At 45.3% G+C, this 19,760-nt stretch overlaps 1 protein-coding gene across 1 annotated transcript in view; it reads right to left on the reverse strand.

Annotated features, from left to right (window-relative positions):
• Positions 1-309: 309 nt before the first annotated feature.
• Positions 310-19,760, reverse strand: part of LOC142259776 (uncharacterized) — a 38,133-nt gene continuing 18,682 nt past the window's right edge. Inside the window, exons 3-8 of the mRNA XM_075331884.1 lie at positions 10,774-10,827; positions 8,473-8,580; positions 8,226-8,387; positions 8,064-8,126; positions 651-975; positions 310-350 (exon numbers count right to left, since the gene is read on the reverse strand). Coding sequence (XP_075187999.1) covers positions 679-975; positions 8,064-8,126; positions 8,226-8,387; positions 8,473-8,580; positions 10,774-10,827 — 684 coding nt within the window. The 3' untranslated portion in view covers positions 310-350; positions 651-678. The remainder of the gene's footprint in view (positions 351-650; positions 976-8,063; positions 8,127-8,225; positions 8,388-8,472; positions 8,581-10,773; positions 10,828-19,760) is intronic.

Consider the following 19,760-nt stretch of genomic DNA (forward strand, 5'->3'; position numbering starts at 1 on the left):
CCACTAATAACTGCTAATAACCCCTAATACCTGCTAATAACCACTAATAACTGCTAATAACCCCTAATAACTGCTAATAACCCCTAATAACTGCTAATAACCACTAATAACTGCTAATAACCACTAATAACTGCTAATAACCCCTAATAACTGCTAATAACCCCTAATAACTGCTAATAACCACTAATAACTGCTAATAACCCCTAATAACTGCTAATAACCCCTAATAACTGCTAATAACCCCTAATAACTGCTAATAACCCCTAATAACTGCTAATAACCACTAATAACTGCTAATAACCCCTAATAACTGCTAATAACCACTAATACCTGCTAATAACCACTAATACCTGCTAATAACCCCTAATAACTGCTAATAACCCCTAATAACTGCTAATAACTGCTAATAACCACTAATAACCACTAATAACTGCTAATAACCCCTAATAACTGCTAATAACCCCTAATAACTGCTAATAACCACTAATAACTGCTAATAACCACTAATAACTGCTAATAACTGCTAATAACTGCTAATAACCACTAATAACTGCTAATAACCACTAATAACTGCTAATAACCACTAATAACTGCTAATAACCACTAATACCTGCTAATAACCCCTAATAACTGCTAATAACTGCTAATACCTCTCCTATCCCATCGGCTGCTCCTTCCTCAGTACTCCTCTCCCTCTTCAGCCTCCTCGTCTACAGAGTCTATTCCCACTTCTTCGTAGTCCTTTTCCAGCGCGGCCAGATCTTCTCGGGCCTCGGAGAACTCTCCTTCCTCCATTCCCTCTCCCACGTACCAGTGCACGAAGGCTCGCTTGGCGTACATCAGATCGAACTTGTGGTCCAGCCGGGCCCAGGCCTCTGCGATGGCCGTAGTGTTGCTCAGCATGCACACAGCGCGCTGCACTTTGGCCAGGTCTCCCCCGGGCACCACTGTTGGGGGCTGGTAGTTGATTCCGACCTGAGGGGAGAGGTAATAAGCGGTGAGCTCTGACAGCCGGCTTCTATGCAGCGTAAGGAGACTCCCAACTCCCATTTGGCTGATTCTTCATTCATTTATACACTTTTTTTTTTTTTCCCATTTTTTGCAAAATATATGAGACTTCAATATCTGAGAAGACCCTAACAGCTGCTGCTTTACACCAGTATTGTTCCCCTCTAAACTGTAAGGGGTACTTTGCATGTATATGAGATGAATCACACAAAAAGTGTTTTCCTTATTTCTTCCTTTTTTTTTAGGGTGTTTTTTTCTGTGATGTTGTTCTATGCTGTCCGCCTGACAATTGGGACAGGGAAGGAAGAGAGCGGAGAAAATCTAATCAAAAACCTAATCTGAACATGGAGCATAATATGAGAATGTGTTTCTCCCCATTTGATGTACAGTCAGGGCCAGAAATATTTGGACAGTGACACAAGTTTTGTTATTTTAGCTGTTTACAAAAACATGTTCAGAAATACAATTCTATATATAATATGGGCTGAAAGTGCACACTCCCAGCTGCAATATGAGAGTTTTCACATCCAAATCGGAGAAAGGGTTTAGGAATCATAGCTCTGTAATGCATAGCCTCCTCTTTTTCAAGGGACCAAAAGTAATTGGACAAGGGACTCTAAGGGCTGCAATTAACTCTGAAGGCGTCTCCCTCGTTAACCTGTAATCAATGAAGTAGTTAAAAGGTCTGGGGTTGATTACAGGTGTGTGGTTTTGCATTTGGAAGCTGTTGCTGTGACCAGACAACATGCGGTCTAAGGAAATCTCAATTGAGGTGAAGCAGAACATCCTGAGGCTGAAAAAAAAAGAAAAAATCCATCAGAGAGATAGCAGACATGCTTGGAGTAGCAAAATCAACAGTCGGGTACATTCTGAGAAAAAAGGAATTGACTGGTGAGCTTGGGAACTCAAAAAGGCCTGGGCGTCCACGGATGACAACAGTGGTGGATGATCGCCGCATACTTTCTTTGGTGAAGAAGAACCCGTTCACAACATCAACTGCAGTCCAGAGCACTCTCAGTGAAGTAGGTGTATCTGTCTCTAAGTCAACAGTAAAGAGAAGACTCCATGAAAGTAAATACAAAGGGTTCACCTCTAGATGCAAACCATTCATCAATTCCAAAAATAGACAGGCCAGAGTTAAATTTGCAGAAAAACACCTCATGAAGCCAGCTCAGTTCTGGAAAAGTATTCTATGGACAGATGAGACAAAGATCAACCTGTACCAGAATGATGGGAAGAAAAAAGTTTGGAGAAGAAAGGGAACGGCACATGATCCAAGGCACACCACATCCTCTGTAAAACATGGTGGAGGCAACTTGATGGCATGGGCATGCATGGCTTTCAATGGCACTGGGTCACTTGTGTTTATTGATGACATAACAGCAGACAAGAGTAGCCGGATGAATTCTGAAGTGTACCGGGATATACTTTCAGCCCAGATTCAGCCAAATGCCGCAAAGTTGATCGGACGGCGTTTCATAGTACAGATGGACAATGACCCCAAGCATACAGCCAAAGCTACCAAGGAGTTCATGAGTGCAAAAAAGTGGAACATTCTGCAATGGCCAAGTCAATCACCAGATCTTAACCCAATTGAGCATGCATTTCACTTGCTCAAATCCAGACTTAAGACGGAAAGACCCACAAACAAGCAAGACCTGAAGGCTGCGGCTGTAAAGGCCTGGCAAAGCATTAAGAAGGAGGAAACCCAGCGTTTGGTGATGTCCATGGGTTCCAGACTTAAGGCAGTGATTGCCGCCAAAGGATTCGCAACAAAATATTGAAAATAAAAATATTTTGTTTGGGTTTGGTTTATTTGTCCAATTACTTTTGACCTCCTAAAATGTGGAGTGTTTGTAAAGAAATGTGACAATTCCTACAATTTCTATCAGATATTTTTGTTCAAACCTTCAAATTAAACGTTACCATCTGCACTTGAATTCTGTTGTAGAGGTTTCATTTCACATCCAATGTGGTGGCATGCAGAGCCTGTGACGGGGTGTACATCAGAGCAAAGAGAGACAACAGGCCGAGGATGATCCAACAGGTTTACTAACAGGAATACAGGAACAGCACACGACAAGTCCAAATAAAACAGATTCGGAGGCACCTCCCGATAATCCAAAGTGCCAGATCACAACGTAATAGTCCTTTTCAGAGTCCAAAGAGTTCCACACAATCCCACGGGCCGCCACACAGGCCTAGCTCCGTCCGTGTCCACAGCCACCCAGGCTGGGGCTCCTGCTCTCTTCAAGTTTCAGCTCACTCTGAAGTTACAAAAAGGGAAATGCATTGTCTGTGCTGCTTGACCAGCCCACCATGTTTGTTCAGGGGGTAGGGGTCACACATCCTATCATCAATGGTTTGGTCCATCACAGGGCTCCGATATGTCTGCCAGCCACAGTAGATGAAGGGATCCCCTGCTGTAAAGAACAATGACTATTCCTTCACTGGCCAATGCAATTACAGATTAGATACACAACTCTGGAAAGAAGAGGACAGGCTATTTACATAATCACATTAGATGCCAAGACTACAATTGTATGAGAGAGACACATTGAGACCAGTAGCTCCCCCAAGAAAATACATGAATTACAACTAATACAACCAGGGAAATATACATATCATGATATAGTATCACAGCATATACAGTGAGAGGGTAAATTACATCTTCACAGAGCCCAACTCGCGAAAATTGTGTCACTGTCCAAATATTTCTGGACCTAACTGTATTTCGTCCATGATATGTACAATAATTTCATAAAATACATATATTTTCCTTCTTTCTTTCTTTTGAGCTATATGCAATAATTGTATTATATCTGTTTGCCCTCATTTTTGCCCATAACTAACATGGCGGCCCGGCGCGCAGTGGGTGGGCATTCCTACTTTGACACTGCCCGAAGACGCTTCCTTAAAAGGAGAGGCATGGGTCTAATGACGTCAGGAGGATTTCCTCCCACCCATGCTTCTCCTGGAATGGTCGGATGGCTCTGATCATTGGTTGAGAATACCGCCCACCACCTGCGCTCATCACAAGGCACCCTATTTAAATGCGCACATCTCTTCACTTCCCCTATGGCCCCCGAAGAAGATCTACCTCGAAACGTACGTCGGGCGAGCGAAGGGACCCGGTGATTGAGCATCACATTACTTAATATGGGTGAGTCTGGAGCACTGTGCGGTCTGAATTTTTGCTGAACGCACGGGCAGACTGGCGTGGTTATTTGAGCTTGAGCGCCACCTAGTGCCCCTAGTGCTGAATAGCTTTGATTTGGATTTTATTCCACTGCATTATATGTACAATTGAGCTTGTGCTCCAGATACGTTTATAATACGTATCTATTTTCTTATCCCTGTACTATTTGGGTCAGTGTTTGCTCTATTATCCGGTTTCCCTTCCAATTTGGGCTTTTTATAGTGTCCACACATTCACCTGTCATTTTTTGACTATGTATTAAATTATGGTCTCTGATTTTTGCATTCAGTTGTCTAATATAATGAACTGTTTTTAGAATTTTGTGACAAATAAAAATAATTAAATTATTAAACAGTTTGAGCATGTGTTATATTTATACTGTTGCAATTAATGATGGGTCATAAAAACTCCCAATTTCTCTTTTCTTGGTTTCATATTGCACAACGTGCAGCAAGATACAGTATGCTGTGCAGAGGCCAGATGTGCATTGCAGCCAGATACAGTATGCTGTGCAGAGGCCAGATGTGCATTGCAGCTGATGGGGGCCACTAATGAGCGCCATATGCGTGACCAGCATTCAATGTTTTGGGGGGTCATGGGTTTCATATCATAGCATTTCTGTATGCAAGGTGTGGATTCGTATTGAATTGATGATGCCCTACAACTTTGTAATTCACTATTTTTCTCTATCTTGTTCCGTTTTCGAGATAAAAATGCTAAGTCTGTTGTTTTCCACCAAGTGGTGCTATAGGTGGTTTAATTACGTAGCGCATGGCTACTTTACTATACCTAGACGCCACTTCTATGCCTATAGCTGCCGCCGTTCTCAAGCTCATGGCGGTGGGCAGGATATGGGTGGACACACTGTATGTGCCTGGGGGTTCTTACTCTAATTCTCCAGGGAGAAAGCAGCACATGGAGCCGATACCTGGTATAGACCAGAAGGTGGGGAACCTGAGCTGACCTGTGAGTTTACCTGCGCTGGGTGCGTTGACCTGACTGTACGCAACGGAAGCGGTTTCGGGAGGAGTTGGGTTTCCAGCCAAAGAATAGGAAGAAGAAATAGGAGCAGGGTTGGAAGGCGTCGTTACACAGGTGGACGTCCTGGTGGATTTGGGCACCACAGTGCTGTACAGCTGATCCACTGGTGTGGCAGGTGACGAGCGGGGCCTGACATTGTCATACTGGACATGAGAAGAGGCTGGTCCCTGGGTTTCCAGTGTCTTGCTCCCGGGAGGCAGCCCCTGAGTAGCGGACTTTTTATTCACCACAGCATAGGTGTTGCTCATGTCTGACTGTGGTGGAGGCAGAGATACCCTGTACGTAGAGAAGAAGGGACATATGTCTATACTGTGCACAATATGGCGGGAGAACGATCCATTATATGAAATATACTACATGCAGTATTCAGAAAGCTGCATTACTTATAATTAATTAAGTCCAGGTCCTGGGTGCCATACTGCTGTCATGTGCCAATCATGGCCTGGGAGCCATACTGCTGTCCTGTGCCAACCATGGTCTGGGAGCCATACTGCTGTCCTGTGCCAACCATGGTCTGGGAGCCATACTGCTGTCCTGTGCCAACCATGGCCTGGGAGCCATACTGCTGTCCTGTGCCAACCATGGCCTGGAAGCCATACTGCTGTCCTGTGCCAACCTTGGCCTGGGAGCCATATTGCTGTCCTGTGCAAAGCATGCCCTGGGAGCCATACTGCTGTCCTGTGCCAACCATGGCCTGGGAGCCATACTGCTGTCCTGTGCCAACCATGGCCTGGGAGCCATACTGCTGTCCTGTGCCAACCATGGCCTGGAAGCCATACTGCTGTCCTGTGCCAACCATGGCCTGGGAGCCATACTGCTGTCCTGTGCCAACCATGGCCGGGGAGCCATACTGCTGTCCTGTGCCAACCATGGCCGGGGAGCCATACTGCTGTCCTGTGCCAACCATGGCCTGGGAGCCATACTGCCGTCCCGTGCCAACCATGGCCTGGGAGCCATACTGCCGTCCCGTGCCAACCATGGCCTGGGAACCATACTGCTGTCCTGTGCCAACCATGGCCTGGGAGCCATACTGCTGTCCTGTGCCAACCATGGCCGGGGAGCCATACTGCTGTCCTGTTGTAACCATGGCCTGGGAGCCATACTGCTGTCCTGTGCCAACCATGGCCTGGGAGCCATACTGCCGTCCCGTGCCAACCATGGCCTGGGAGCCATACTGCCGTCCCATGCCAACCATGGCCTGGGAACCATACTGCTGTCCTGTGCCAACCATGGCCTGGGAGCCATACTGCTGTCCTGTGCCAACCATGGCAACCGTGTGTGTGTGTGTGTGTGTGTGTTAACTGAGGCTGCACAGGGTGTGTGTGTGTGTGTTAGCTGAGGCTGCACAGGGTGTGTGTGTGTTGCTAGCTGAGGCTGCACAGGGTGTGTGTTGCTAGCTGAGGATGAACAGTGTGTGTGTGTTAGCAACACACACCCTGTGCAGCCTCAGCTAGCAACACACACACTGTGCAGCCACAACTAGCAACACACACACACCCTGTGCAGCCTCAGCTAACTGAGACTGAACAGTTTGTTGCTAGCTGAGGCTGCACAGGGTGTGTGTGTGTGTGTGTGTGTGTGTTGCTAGGTGAGGCTGCACAGGGTGTGTGCTGCTAGCTGAGGCTGAACAGTGTGTGTGTTAACTGAGGCTGCACAGGTGTGTGTGTGTGTGTGTGTTTTGCTAGCTGAGGCTGCACAGGGTGTGTGTTAGCTGAGGCTGCACAGGGTGTGTGTACGTGTGTGTGTGTGTGTTGCTAGGTGAGGCTGCACAGGGTGTGTGTGCTGCTAGCTGAGACTGAACAGTTTGTGTGTTGCTAGCTGAGGCTGCACAGGTGTGTATGGGTGTGTGTTGCTAGGTGAGGCTGGACAGGGTGTGTGTGTGTGTGTGTGTGTGTGTGTGTGTGTGTGTGTTGCTAGGTGAGGCTGCAGAGGGTGTGTGTGCTGCTAGCTGAGGCTGAACAGTGTGTGTGTTAACTGAGGCTGCACAGGTGTGTGTGTGTTTTGCTAGCTGAGGCTGCACAGGGTGTGTGTGTGTGTGCGTGTGTGTGTTGCTAGGTGAGGCTGCACAGGGTGTGTGTTGCTAGGTGAGGCTGCACAGGGTGTGTGTGTTGCTAGGTGAGGCTGAAAAGTGTGTGTTGCTAGCTGAGGCTGCACTGTGTGTGTGTGTGTGTGTGTGTGTGTGTGTTGCTAGGTGAGGCTGCACAGGGTGTGTGTGTTGCTAGCTGAGGCTGCACAGTGTGTGTGTTGCTAGCTGAGGCTCAATAGAGTGAGTGTGTGTGTGTGTGTGTGTGTGTGTGTGTGTGACTACTACAAGATGACGACCTGCATGGGGCACATTACTACAAGAAGGAGGCGGGGGAACTCGGTGCAGGAGCGGGATACCCCTGGTGGTACAAGCAATTGGTGATTCAGGTCCTTGCTGGGTTGAGTCTCAGCGGGACATTGGGTGGGTAACATTTGGATAGGTGCCCTCGAAGCGGCGTGGTGCGGCTGGGGGTAGGTGGTGGAGCCGGTGTTGCATCGTACGTTTTTTGTCAGCCTTCACTTACCCCCTCCTTTCGGATGTTCTTCAATGGATGTTTTGAAATGTTTGTATATTGTTTATGTTTTTGGTCTTAATAAACGGGGGCTGTTGTGGCCTTTTATATCCGTCGCGCAGTCTTGGTGTTTATTTTAGGTAAGACCCCCTGGTGGGTGGGGGATGGTCGGTCGATAGTAGGGCCTATAGTCAGCCTTTCCGGAGTCACGGGGAGTTCCTTACACATTCGGCTCCTCCATGTCTAAGGATCTATAAGAATGCCTACACTTACGTTACCTTCTTTACCAAGTGCAGATCTTCCACCAGCATCCGCTCCCCCTGCATCAGCTCGAAGATCACCTGCGGGACACATTATATGAGACCGCCAGAACGTAACATGCGGGGGCGGTGCTGTATGGCGGTAATAATCTGCGCAGTGTGCACTGCAGCGCTCTGCACCTCTTGCCTCTTAACCTCTCGTGCGCACAGTTCCTCCCCCGCGCTGTCAAACGTTTCGCTCCACAGTTTGTTGCTTCTCTTCTTTGCAGAGCCGCCATCTCGGTTCCGATTCCGCGGAGAGAAGCTGAACAGGCGGTTCTCGTTCCGGCTGCCTATGGAGCGCTGTGCGGACGTACAAGGGAGAATGGGGAGCAATTCATAAGATATGTCCTACCCTATAACGATGGCGGCTTTGGCCCCCCATTACCTGGATGGACAAGCTGAGCTTCTTCAGGGGGGTGACTTTCACTTGTTGGGGGGCGCTAGATGCAGACAATGTTTTGGTCACAGGTTTAACCCTCTTGTTGCTGGGCTCCTGCAGGGGTGATAAGATATAATGTTCATTGCTTCCTATAATATATCATACATGTGTCCATCAGCTGGGGCGCCATCCGTACCCACTACTGTACCACACAAAAAAAAGTAAACGTGCTTTTCTATGAAATATTATACCACATTACCGTGGTATAATATTTAATAGAAAAACATGATTTGCAGTGCTGGGTATAGTAGTGCCACTATTTTACCGCTACTCTTGGGTAACAATGTCCCACTGAGCTCCTAACTAGGAGGATTTTAGCAGTTTACAGCCATTTTTAGGACAAGTGTCAGTCTCCAACATGTGCCACTTGGGTCTTGCAGAATTCCACCGCAGGCTATCAGGGCATGCTGGGCATTGTAGTTTTGAAAAAGTCACAGATCCAAAACCATAAAAGTAACAAATGACTAACAAAGTCCATCAGATGGATTAATGTCGCGTTTTGCCGCCCAGTAATAACCCACAGGCTCCGGGCTCTTTATCTTCGATATTAGGAGGATGTGGTTTTAAGGCTTCCAAAGAACGCGAAAGTAATCACCATACAGGAAGTCCGAGAAGAAGACGAGCCCGTACTACAGCTCAGCAGAGAGCAGGCCGAGAGTGTGCAGGCCCGAGAGTGTGCAGGCCCGAGAGTGTGCAGGCCCGAGAGTGTGCAGGCCCGAGAGTGTGCAGGCCCGAGAGTGTGCAGGCCCGAGAGCGTGCAGGCCCGAGAGCGTGCAGGCCCGAGAGCGTGCAGGCCGAGAGTGTGCAGGCCCGAGAGTGTGCAGGGCCGAGAGCGTGCAGGCCCGAGAGCGTGCAGGCCCGAGACTGTGGAGGGCCGAGACTGTGGAGGGCCGAGACTGTGGAGGCCCGAGAGTGTGCAGGCCCGAGAGTATGGAGGCCGAGAGTGTGCAGGCCGAGAGTGTGCAGGCCCGAGAGTGTGCAGGGCCGAGACTGTGGAGGGCCGAGACTGTGGAGGGCCGAGACTGTGGAGGGCCGAGACTGTGGAGGGCCGAGACTGTGCAGGCCCGAGAGTGTGCAGGCCCGAGAGTGTGCAGGCCCGAGAGTATGGAGGCCGAGAGTGTGCAGGCCGAGAGTGTGCAGGCCCGAGAGTGTGCAGGGCCGAGACTGTGGAGGGCCGAGACTGTGGAGGGCCGAGACTGTGGAGGGCCGAGACTGTGGAGGGCCGAGACTGTGGAGGCCCGAGAGTGTGCAGGCCGAGAGTGTGCAGGCCCGAGAGTGTGCAGGCCCGAGAGTGTGCAGGCCCGAGAGCGTGCAGGCCCGAGAGCGTGCAGGCCCGAGAGCGTGCAGGCCCGAGAGCGTGCAGGCCCGAGAGCGTGCAGGCCCGAGAGCGTGCAGGCCCGAGAGCGTGCAGGCCCGAGAGCGTGCAGGCCCGAGAGCGTGGAGGCCCGAGAGCGTGGAGGCCCGAGAGCGTGGAGGCCCGAGAGCGTGGAGGCCCGAGAGCGTGGAGGCCCGAGAGTGTGCAGGCCGCAACCGTCCTAGAGAGGTCTGCCAACCCATCCTCCCCAGGGACACCAGCCCTCAGAGGGAAGTGTTCAAGGAGGTGTCCCCATAAACCCCAAGATTCAAGGAGGTGTCCCCATAAATCCCAAGATTCAAGGAGGTAACCTTATAAATCCCAAGATTCAAGGATATGACCTCATAAACCCCAAGATTTAAGGATGTGACCCAATAAACCCCGAGATTCAAGGAAGTGACACCATAAACCCAAAGGTTCAAGGAGGTGACACCATAAACCCAAAGGTTCAAGGAGGTGACCCCATAAACCCAAAGGTTCAAGGAGGTGAGGCCATTTACTGCAAGGTACAAGGATATGAGCCCATAAACCATAAGGTTCAAGGAGGTGACCCCATAAACCCAAAGATTCAGGGATGTAACCCCATAAACCCCAAAGTTCAAGGATGTGACCCCATAAACCCCAAGATTCAAGGCTAAGACCCCATAAACCCCAAGATTCAAGGCTAAGACCCCATAAACCCAAAGATTCAAGGATGTGACCCAATAAGCATGGCCATCAGGAGGCTGGGGGGCTGCCAGAGGCCACTAGTACCGCTTATCTCAGAGAAAAATGGATTAGAGGGGCAAAAATCCAAACAACACGAGCCGTGTCCCCGGGAAGGGGCCGACTGTACCCGATATTAATGAATAAAGAAAGGGTTAATAACGCAGCCCCCGCGCTCGGTCACTCACCTTCTCTTCCGTTACCTGGGCCGGGGCTCGTTCTCCCCGATTCCTCCTCTTCAGCTGCAACCGAAAAACAGAGATGACTAAAGGCTATTAAGTATCACAGAAAAGGCTGAGATACACAGCTCTGCAGAGTATCACATAGGAAAGGCTTAGATACAAAGCTCTGCAGAGTATCACATAGGAGAGGCTTAGATACAAAGCTCTGCAGAGAGTATCACATAGGAAAGGATTAGATAAAAAACTCTGCAGAGAGTATCACACAGGAAAGGCTTAGATACAAAGCTCAACAGAGAGTATCACACAGGAAAGGATTAGATACAAAGCTCAGCAGAGTATCACATAGGAAAGGATTAGATACAAAGCTCTGCAGAGTATCACATAGGAAAAGATTAGATACAAAGCTCTACAGGGAGTATCACATAGGAAAGGCTTAGATACAAAGCTCTGCAGAGTATCACATAGGAAAGGCTTAGATACAAAGCTCTGCAGAGTATCACATATGAAAGGATTAGATACAAAGCTCTGCAGAGAGTATCACATAGGAAAGGCTTAGATACAAAGCTCTGCAGAGAGTATCACATAGGAAAGGCTTAGATACAAAGCTCTGCAGAGTATCATATAGGAAAGGCCTAGATACAAAGCTCTGCAGAGTATCACATAGGAAAGGCTTAGATACAAAGCTCTGCAGAGAATCACATAGGAAAGGCTTAGATACAAAGCTCTGCAGAGTATCACATAGGAAAGGCTTAGATACAAAGCTCTGCAGAGTATCACATAGGAAAGGCTTAGATACAAAGCTCTGCAGAGAGTATCACATAGGAAAGGCTTAGATACAAAGCTCTGCAGAGAGTATCACATAGGAAAGGCTTAGATACAAAGCTCTGCAGAGTATCACATAGGAAAGGCTTAGATACAAAGCTCTGCAGAGTATCACATAGGAAAGGATTAGATACAAAGCTCTGCAGCGTATCACATAGGAAAGGCTTAGATACAAAGCTCTGCAGAGAGTATCACACAGGAAAGGATTAGATACTAAGCTCTGCAGAGTATCACATAGGAAAGGATTAGATACTAAGCTCTGCAGAGAGTATCACATAGGAAAGGATTAGATACAAAGCTCTGCAGAGTATCACATAGGAAAGGCTTAGATACAAAGCTCAGCAGAGAGTATCACACAGGAAAGGCTTAGATACAAAGCTCTACAGGGAGTATCACATAGGAAAGGCTTAGATACAAAGCTCTGCAGAGTATCACATAGGAAAGGCTTAGATACAAAGCTCTGCAGAGTATCACATATGAAAGGATTAGATACAAAGCTCTACAGGGAGTATCACATAGGAAAGGCTTAGATACAAAGCTCTGCAGAGTATCACATAGGAAAGGATTAGATACAAAGCTCTACAGGGAGTATCACATAGGAAAGGCTTAGATACAAAGCTCTGCAGAGTATCACATAGGAAAGGCTTAGATACAAAGCTCTGCAGAGAGTATCACATAGGAAAGGCTTAGATACAAAGCTCTGCAGAGTATCACATAGGAAAGGATTAGATACAAAGCTCTGCAGAGTATCACATAGGAAAGTCTTAGATACAAAGCTCTGCAGAGTATCATATAGGAAAGGATTAGATGCAAAGCTCTGCAGAGTATCACATAGGAAAGGCTTAGATACAAAGCTCTACAGGGAGTATCACATAGGAAAGGCTTAGATACAAAGCTCTGCAGAGTATGACATAGGAAAGGCTTAGATACAAAGCTCTGCAGAGAGTATCACATAGGAAAGGCTTAGATACAAAGCTCTGCAGAGAGTATCGCATAGGAAAGGATTAGATAAAAAACTCTGCAGAGAGTATCACACAGGAAAGGCTTAGATACAAAGCTCAACAGAGAGTATCACACAGGAAAGGATTAGATACAAAGCTCAGCAGAGTATCACATAGGAAAGGATTAGATACAAAGCTCTGCAGAGTATCACATAGGAAAAGATTAGATACAAAGCTCTGCAGAGTATCACATAGGAAAGGCTTAGATACAAAGCTCTGCAGAGTATCACATAGGAAAAGCTTAGATACAAAGCTCTGCAGAGAATCACATAGGAAAGGCTTAGATACAAAGCTCTGCAGAGAGTATCACATAGGAAAGGCTTAGATACAAAGCTCTGCAGAGTATCACATAGGAAAGGATTAGATACAAAGCTCTGCAGCGTATCACATAGGAAAGGCTTAGATACAAAGCTCTGCAGAGAGTATCACACAGGAAAGGATTAGATACTAAGCTCTGCAGAGTATCACATAGGAAAGGATTAGATACAAAGTTCTGCAGAAGGTATCACATAGGAAAGGATTGGATACAAAGCTCTGCAGAGTATCACATAGGAAAGGCTTAGATACAAAGCTCAGCAGAGAGTATCACACAGGAAAGGCTTAGATACAAAGCTCTGCAGAGTATCACATAGGAAAGGATTAGATACAAAGCTCTGCAGAGTATCACATAGGAAAAGATTAGATACAAAGCTCTGCAGAGTATCACATAGGAAAGGCTTAGATACAAAGCTCTGCAGAGTATCACATAGGAAAAGCTTAGATACAAAGCTCTGCAGAGTATCACATAGGAAAGGCTTAGATACAAAGCTCTGCAGAGAGTATCACATAGGAAAGGCTTAGATACAAAGCTCTGCAGAGTATCACATAGGAAAGGCTTAGATACAAAGCTCTGCAGAGTATCACATAGGAAAGGATTAGATACAAAGCTCTGCAGCGTATCACATAGGAAAGGCTTAGATACAAAGCTCTGCAGAGAGTATCACACAGGAAAGGATTAGATACTAAGCTCTGCAGAGTATCACATAGGAAAGGATTAGATACAAAGTTCTGCAGAAGGTATCACATAGGAAAGGATTGGATACAAAGCTCTGCAGAGTATCACATAGGAAAGGCTTAGATACAAAGCTCAGCAGAGAGTATCACACAGGAAAGGCTTAGATACAAAGCTCTGCAGAGTATCACATAGGAAAGGATTAGATACAAAGCTCTGCAGAGTATCACATAGGAAAGGATTAGATACTAAGCTCTGCAGAAGGTATCACATAGGAAAGGATTAGATACAAAGCTCTGCAGAGTATCACATAGGAAAGGCTTAGATACAAAGCTCAGCAGAGAGTATCACACAGGAAAGGCTTAGATACAAAGCTCTACAGGGAGTATCACATAGGAAAGGCTTAGATACAAAGCTCTGCAGAGTATCACATAGGAAAGGCTTAGATACAAAGCTCTGCAGAGTATCACATAGGAAAGGATTAGATACAAAGCTCTACAGGGAGTATCACATAGGAAAGGCTTAGATACAAAGCTCTGCAGAGTATCACATAGGAAAGGATTAGATACAAAGCTCTACAGGGAGTATCACATAGGAAAGGCTTAGATACAAAGCTCTGCAGAGTATCACATAGGAAAGGCTTAGATACAAAGCTCTGCAGAGTATCACATAGGAAAGGATTAGATACAAAGCTCTGCAGAGTATCACATAGGAAAGGCTTAGATACAAAGCTCTGCAGAAGGTATCACATAGGAAAGGATTAGATACAAAGCTCTGCAGAGTATCATATAGGAAAGGATTAGATGCAAAGCTCTGCAGAGTATCACATAGGAAAGGCTTAGATACAAAGCTCTACAGGGAGTATCACATAGGAAAGGCTTAGATACAAAGCTCTGCAGAGTATGACATAGGAAAGGCTTAGATACAAAGCTCTGCAGAGAGTATCACATAGGAAAGGCTTAGATACAAAGCTCTGCAGAGAGTATCACATAGGAAAGGCTTAGATACAAAGCTCTGCAGAGAGTATCACATAGGAAAGGCTTAGATACAAAGCTCTGCAGGGAGTATCACATAGGAAAGGATTAGATACAAAGCTCTGCAAAGTATCACATAGGAAAGGCTTAGATACAAAACTCTGCAGAGAGTATCACATAGGAAAGGCTTGGATACAAAGCTCTGCAGAGAGTATCACATAGGAAAGGCTTAGATACAAAGCTCTGCAGAGTATCACATAGGAAATGCTTAGATACTAAGCTCTGCAGAGTATCACATAGGAAAGGCTTAGATACAAAGCTCTGCAGAGTATCACACAGGAAAGGCTTAGATACAAAGCTCTGCAGAGAGTATCACATAGGAAAAGCTTAGATACAAAGCTGTGCAGAGTATCACATAGGAAAGGCTTAGATACAAAGCTCTGCAAAGTATCACATAGGAAAGGCTTAGATACAAAGCTCTGCAGAGAGTATCACATAGGAAAGGCTTAGATACAAAGCTCTGCAGAGAGTATCGCATAGGAAAGGCTTAGATACAAAGCTCTGCAGAGTATCACATAGGAAAGGCTTAGATACAAAGCTCTGCAGAGTATCACATAGGAAAGGCTTAGATACAAAGCTCTGCAGAGAGTATCACATAGGAAAGGCTTAGATACAAAGCTCTGCAGAGAGTATCACATAGGAAAGGCTTAGATACAAAGCTCTGCAGAGTATCATATAGGAAAGGATTAGATACAAAGCTCTGCAGAGTATTACATAGGAAAGGCTTAGATACAAAGCTCTGCAGAGAGTATCACATAGGAAAGGCTTAGATACAAAGCTCTGCAGAGAGTATCACATAGGAAAGGCTTAGATACAAAGCTCTGCAGGGAGTATCACATAGGAAAGGATTAGATACAAAGCTCTGCAGAGTATCACATAGGAAAGGCTTAGATACAAAGCTCAGCAGAGAGTATCACACAGGAAAGGCTTAGATACAAAGCTCTACAGGGAGTATCACATAGGAAAGGCTTAGATACAAAGCTCTGCAGAGAGTATCGCATAGGAAAGGCTTAGATACAAAGCTCTGCAGAGAGTATCATATAGGAAAGGCTTAGATACAAAGCTCTGCAGAGAGTATCACATAAGAAAGGCTTAGATACAAAGCTCTGCAGAGTATCACATAGGAAATGCTTAGATACTAAGCTCTGCAAAGTATCATATAGGAAAGGCTTAGATACAAAGCTCTGCAGAGTATCACACAGGAAAGGCTTAGATACAAAGCTCTGCAGAGAGTATCACATAGGAAAAGCTTAGATACAAAGCTGTGCAGAGTATCACATAGGAAAGGCTTAGATACAAAGCTCTGCAGAGAGTATCACATAGGAGAGGCTTAGATACAAAGCTCTGCAGAGAGTATCGCATAGGAAAGGCTTAGATACAAAGCTCTGCAGAGAGTATCACATAGGAAAGGCTTAGATACAAAGCTCTGCAGAGAGTATCACATAGGAAAGGCTTAGATACAAAGCTCTGCAGAGTATCATAGGAAAGGATTAGATACAAAGCTCTGCAGAGTATTACATAGGAAAGGCTTAGATACAAAGCTCTGCAGAGAGTATCACATAGGAAAGGCTTAGATACAAAGCTCTGCAGAGTATCACATAGGAGAGGCTTAGATACAAAGCTCTGCAGAGAGTATCACATAGGAAAGGATTAGATAAAAAACTCTGCAGAGAGTATCACACAGGAAAGGCTTAGATACAAAGCTCAACAGAGAGTATCACACAGGAAAGGATTAGATACAAATCTCAGCAGAGTATCACATAGGAAAGGATTAGATACAAAGCTCTGCAGAGTATCACATAGGAAAGGCTTAGATACAAAGCTCTGCAGAGTATCACATAGGAAAGGCTTAGATACAAAGCTCTGCAGAGTATCACATAGGAAAGGCTTAGATACAAAGCTCTGCAGAGTATCACATAGGAAAAGCTTAGATACAAAGCTCTGCAGAGAATCACATAGGAAAGGCTTAGATACAAAGCTCTGCAGAGTATCACATAGGAAAGGCTTAGATACAAAGCTCTGCAGAGAGTATCACATAGGAAAGGCTTAGATACAAAGCTCTGCAGAGTATCATATAGGAAAGGCCTAGATACAAAGCTCTGCAGAGTATCACATAGGAAAGGCTTATATACAAAGCTCTGCAGAGAATCACATAGGAAAGGCTTAGATACAAAGCTCTGCAGAGTATCACATAGGAAAGGCTTAGATACAAAGCTCTGCAGAGTATCACATAGGAAAGGCTTAGATACAAAGCTCTGCAGAGAGTATCACATAGGAAAGGCTTAGATACAAAGCTCTGCAGAGAGTATCACATAGGAAAGGCTTAGATACAACGCTCTGCAGAGAGTATCACATAGGAAAGGCTTAGATACAAAGCTCTGCAGAGTATCACATAGGAAAGGCTTAGATACAAAGCTCTGCAGAGTATCACATAGGAAAGGATTAGATACAAAGCTCTGCAGCGTATCACATAGGAAAGGCTTAGATACAAAGCTCTGCAGAGAGTATCACACAGGAAAGGATTAGATACTAAGCTCTGCAGAGTATCACATAGGAAAGGATTAGATACAAAGCTCTGCAGAAGGTATCACATAGGAAAGGATTAGATACAAAGCTCTGCAGAGTATCACATAGGAAAGGCTTAGATACAAAGCTCAGCAGAGAGTATCACACAGGAAAGGCTTAGATACAAAGCTCTGCAGAGTATCACATAGGAAAGGATTAGATACAAAGCTCTGCAGAAGGTATCACATAGGAAAGGATTAGATACAAAGCTCTGCAGAGTATCACATAGGAAAGGCTTAGATACAAAGCTCAGCAGAGAGTATCACACAGGAAAGGCTTAGATACAAAGCTCTACAGGGAGTATCACATAGGAAAGGCTTAGATACAAAGCTCTGCAGAGTATCACATAGGAAAGGCTTAGATACAAAGCTCTGCAGAGTATCACATATGAAAGGATTAGATACAAAGCTCTACAGGGAGTATCACATAGGAAAGGCTTAGATACAAAGCTCTGCAGAGTATCACATAGGAAAGGATTAGATACAAAGCTCTACAGGGAGTATCACATAGGAAAGGCTTAGATACAAAGCTCTGCAGAGTATCACATAGGAAAGGCTTAGATACAAAGCTCTGCAGAGAGTATCACATAGGAAAGGCTTAGATACAAAGCTCTGCAGAGTATCACATAGGAAAGGATTAGATACAAAGCTCTGCAGAGTATCATATAGGAAAGGATTAGATACAAAGCTCTGCAGAAGGTATCACATAGGAAAGGATTAGATACAAAGCTCTGCAGAGTATCACATAGGAAAGTCTTAGATACAAAGCTCTGCAGAGTATCATATAGGAAAGGATTAGATGCAAAGCTCTGCAGAGTATCACATAGGAAAGGCTTAGATACAAAGCTCTACAGGGAGTATCACATAGGAAAGGCTTAGATACAAAGCTCTGCAGAGTATGACATAGGAAAGGCTTAGATACAAAGCTCTGCAGAGAGTATCACATAGGAAAGGCTTAGATACAAAGCTCTGCAGAGAGTATCGCATAGGAAAGGATTAGATAAAAAACTCTGCAGAGAGTATCACACAGGAAAGGCTTAGATACAAAGCTCAACAGAGAGTATCACACAGGAAAGGATTAGATACAAAGCTCAGCAGAGTATCACATAGGAAAGGATTAGATACAAAGCTCTGCAGAGTATCACATAGGAAAGGCTTAGATACAAAGCTCAACAGAGAGTATCACACAGGAAAGGATTAGATACAAAGCTCAGCAGAGTATCACATAGGAAAGGATTAGATACAAAGCTCTGCAGAGTATCACATAGGAAAGGCTTAGATACAAAGCTCTGCAGAGTATCACATAGGAAAAGATTAGATACAAAGCTCTGCAGAGTATCACATAGGAAAGGCTTAGATACAAAGCTCTGCAGAGTATCACATAGGAAAAGCTTAGATACAAAGCTCTGCAGAGAATCACATAGGAAAGGCTTAGATACAAAGCTCTGCAGAGAGTATCACATAGGAAAGGCTTAGATACAAAGCTCTGCAGAGTATCACATAGGAAAGGATTAGATACAAAGCTCTACAGGGAGTATCACATAGGAAAGGCTTAGATACAAAGCTCTGCAGAGTATCACATAGGAAAGGCTTAGATACAAAGCTCTGCAGAGTATCACATAGGAAAGGATTAGATACAAAGCTCTGCAGAGTATCATATAGGAAAGGATTAGATACAAAGCTCTGCAGAAGGTATCACATAGGAAAGGATTAGATACAAAGCTCTGCAGAGTATCACATAGGAAAGGATTAGATGCAAAGCTCTGCAGAGTATCACATAGGAAAGGCTTAGATACAAAGCTCTACAGGGAGTATCACATAGGAAAGGCTTAGATACAAAGCTCTGCAGAGTATGACATAGGAAAGGCTTAGATACAAAGCTCTGCAGAGAGTATCACATAGGAAAGGCTTAGATACAAAGCTCTGCAGAGAGTATCACATAGGAAAGGCTTAGATACAAAGCTCTGCAGAGAGTATCACATAGGAAAGGCTTGGATACAAAGCTCTGCAGAGAGTATCACATAGGAAAGGCTTAGATACAAAGCTCTGCAGAGTATCACATAGGAAATGCTTAGATACTAAGCTCTGCAGAGTATCACATAGGAAAGGCTTAGATACAAAGCTCTGCAGAGTATCACACAGGAAAGGCTTAGATACAAAGCTCTGCAGAGAGTATCACATAGGAAAAGCTTAGATACAAAGCTGTGCAGAGTATCACATAGGAAAGGCTTAGATACAAAGCTCTGCAAAGTATCACATAGGAAAGGCTTAGATACAAAGCTCTGCAGAGAGTATCACATAGGAAAGGCTTAGATACAAAGCTCTGCAGAGAGTATCGCATAGGAAAGGCTTAGATACAAAGCTCTGCAGAGAGTATCACATAGGAAAGGCTTAGATACAAAGCTCTGCAGAGAGTATCACATAGGAAAGGCTTAGATACAAAGCTCTGCAGGGAGTATCACATAGGAAAGGATTAGATACAAAGCTCTGCAGAGTATTACATAGGAAAGGCTTAGATACAAAGCTCTGCAGAGAGTATCACATAGGAAAGGCTTAGATACAAAGCTCTGCAGAGAGTATC

This window comes from Anomaloglossus baeobatrachus, assembly GCF_048569485.1.
Source record: "Anomaloglossus baeobatrachus isolate aAnoBae1 chromosome 9 unlocalized genomic scaffold, aAnoBae1.hap1 SUPER_9_unloc_4, whole genome shotgun sequence".
NCBI lineage: Eukaryota > Metazoa > Chordata > Amphibia > Anura > Aromobatidae > Anomaloglossus > Anomaloglossus baeobatrachus.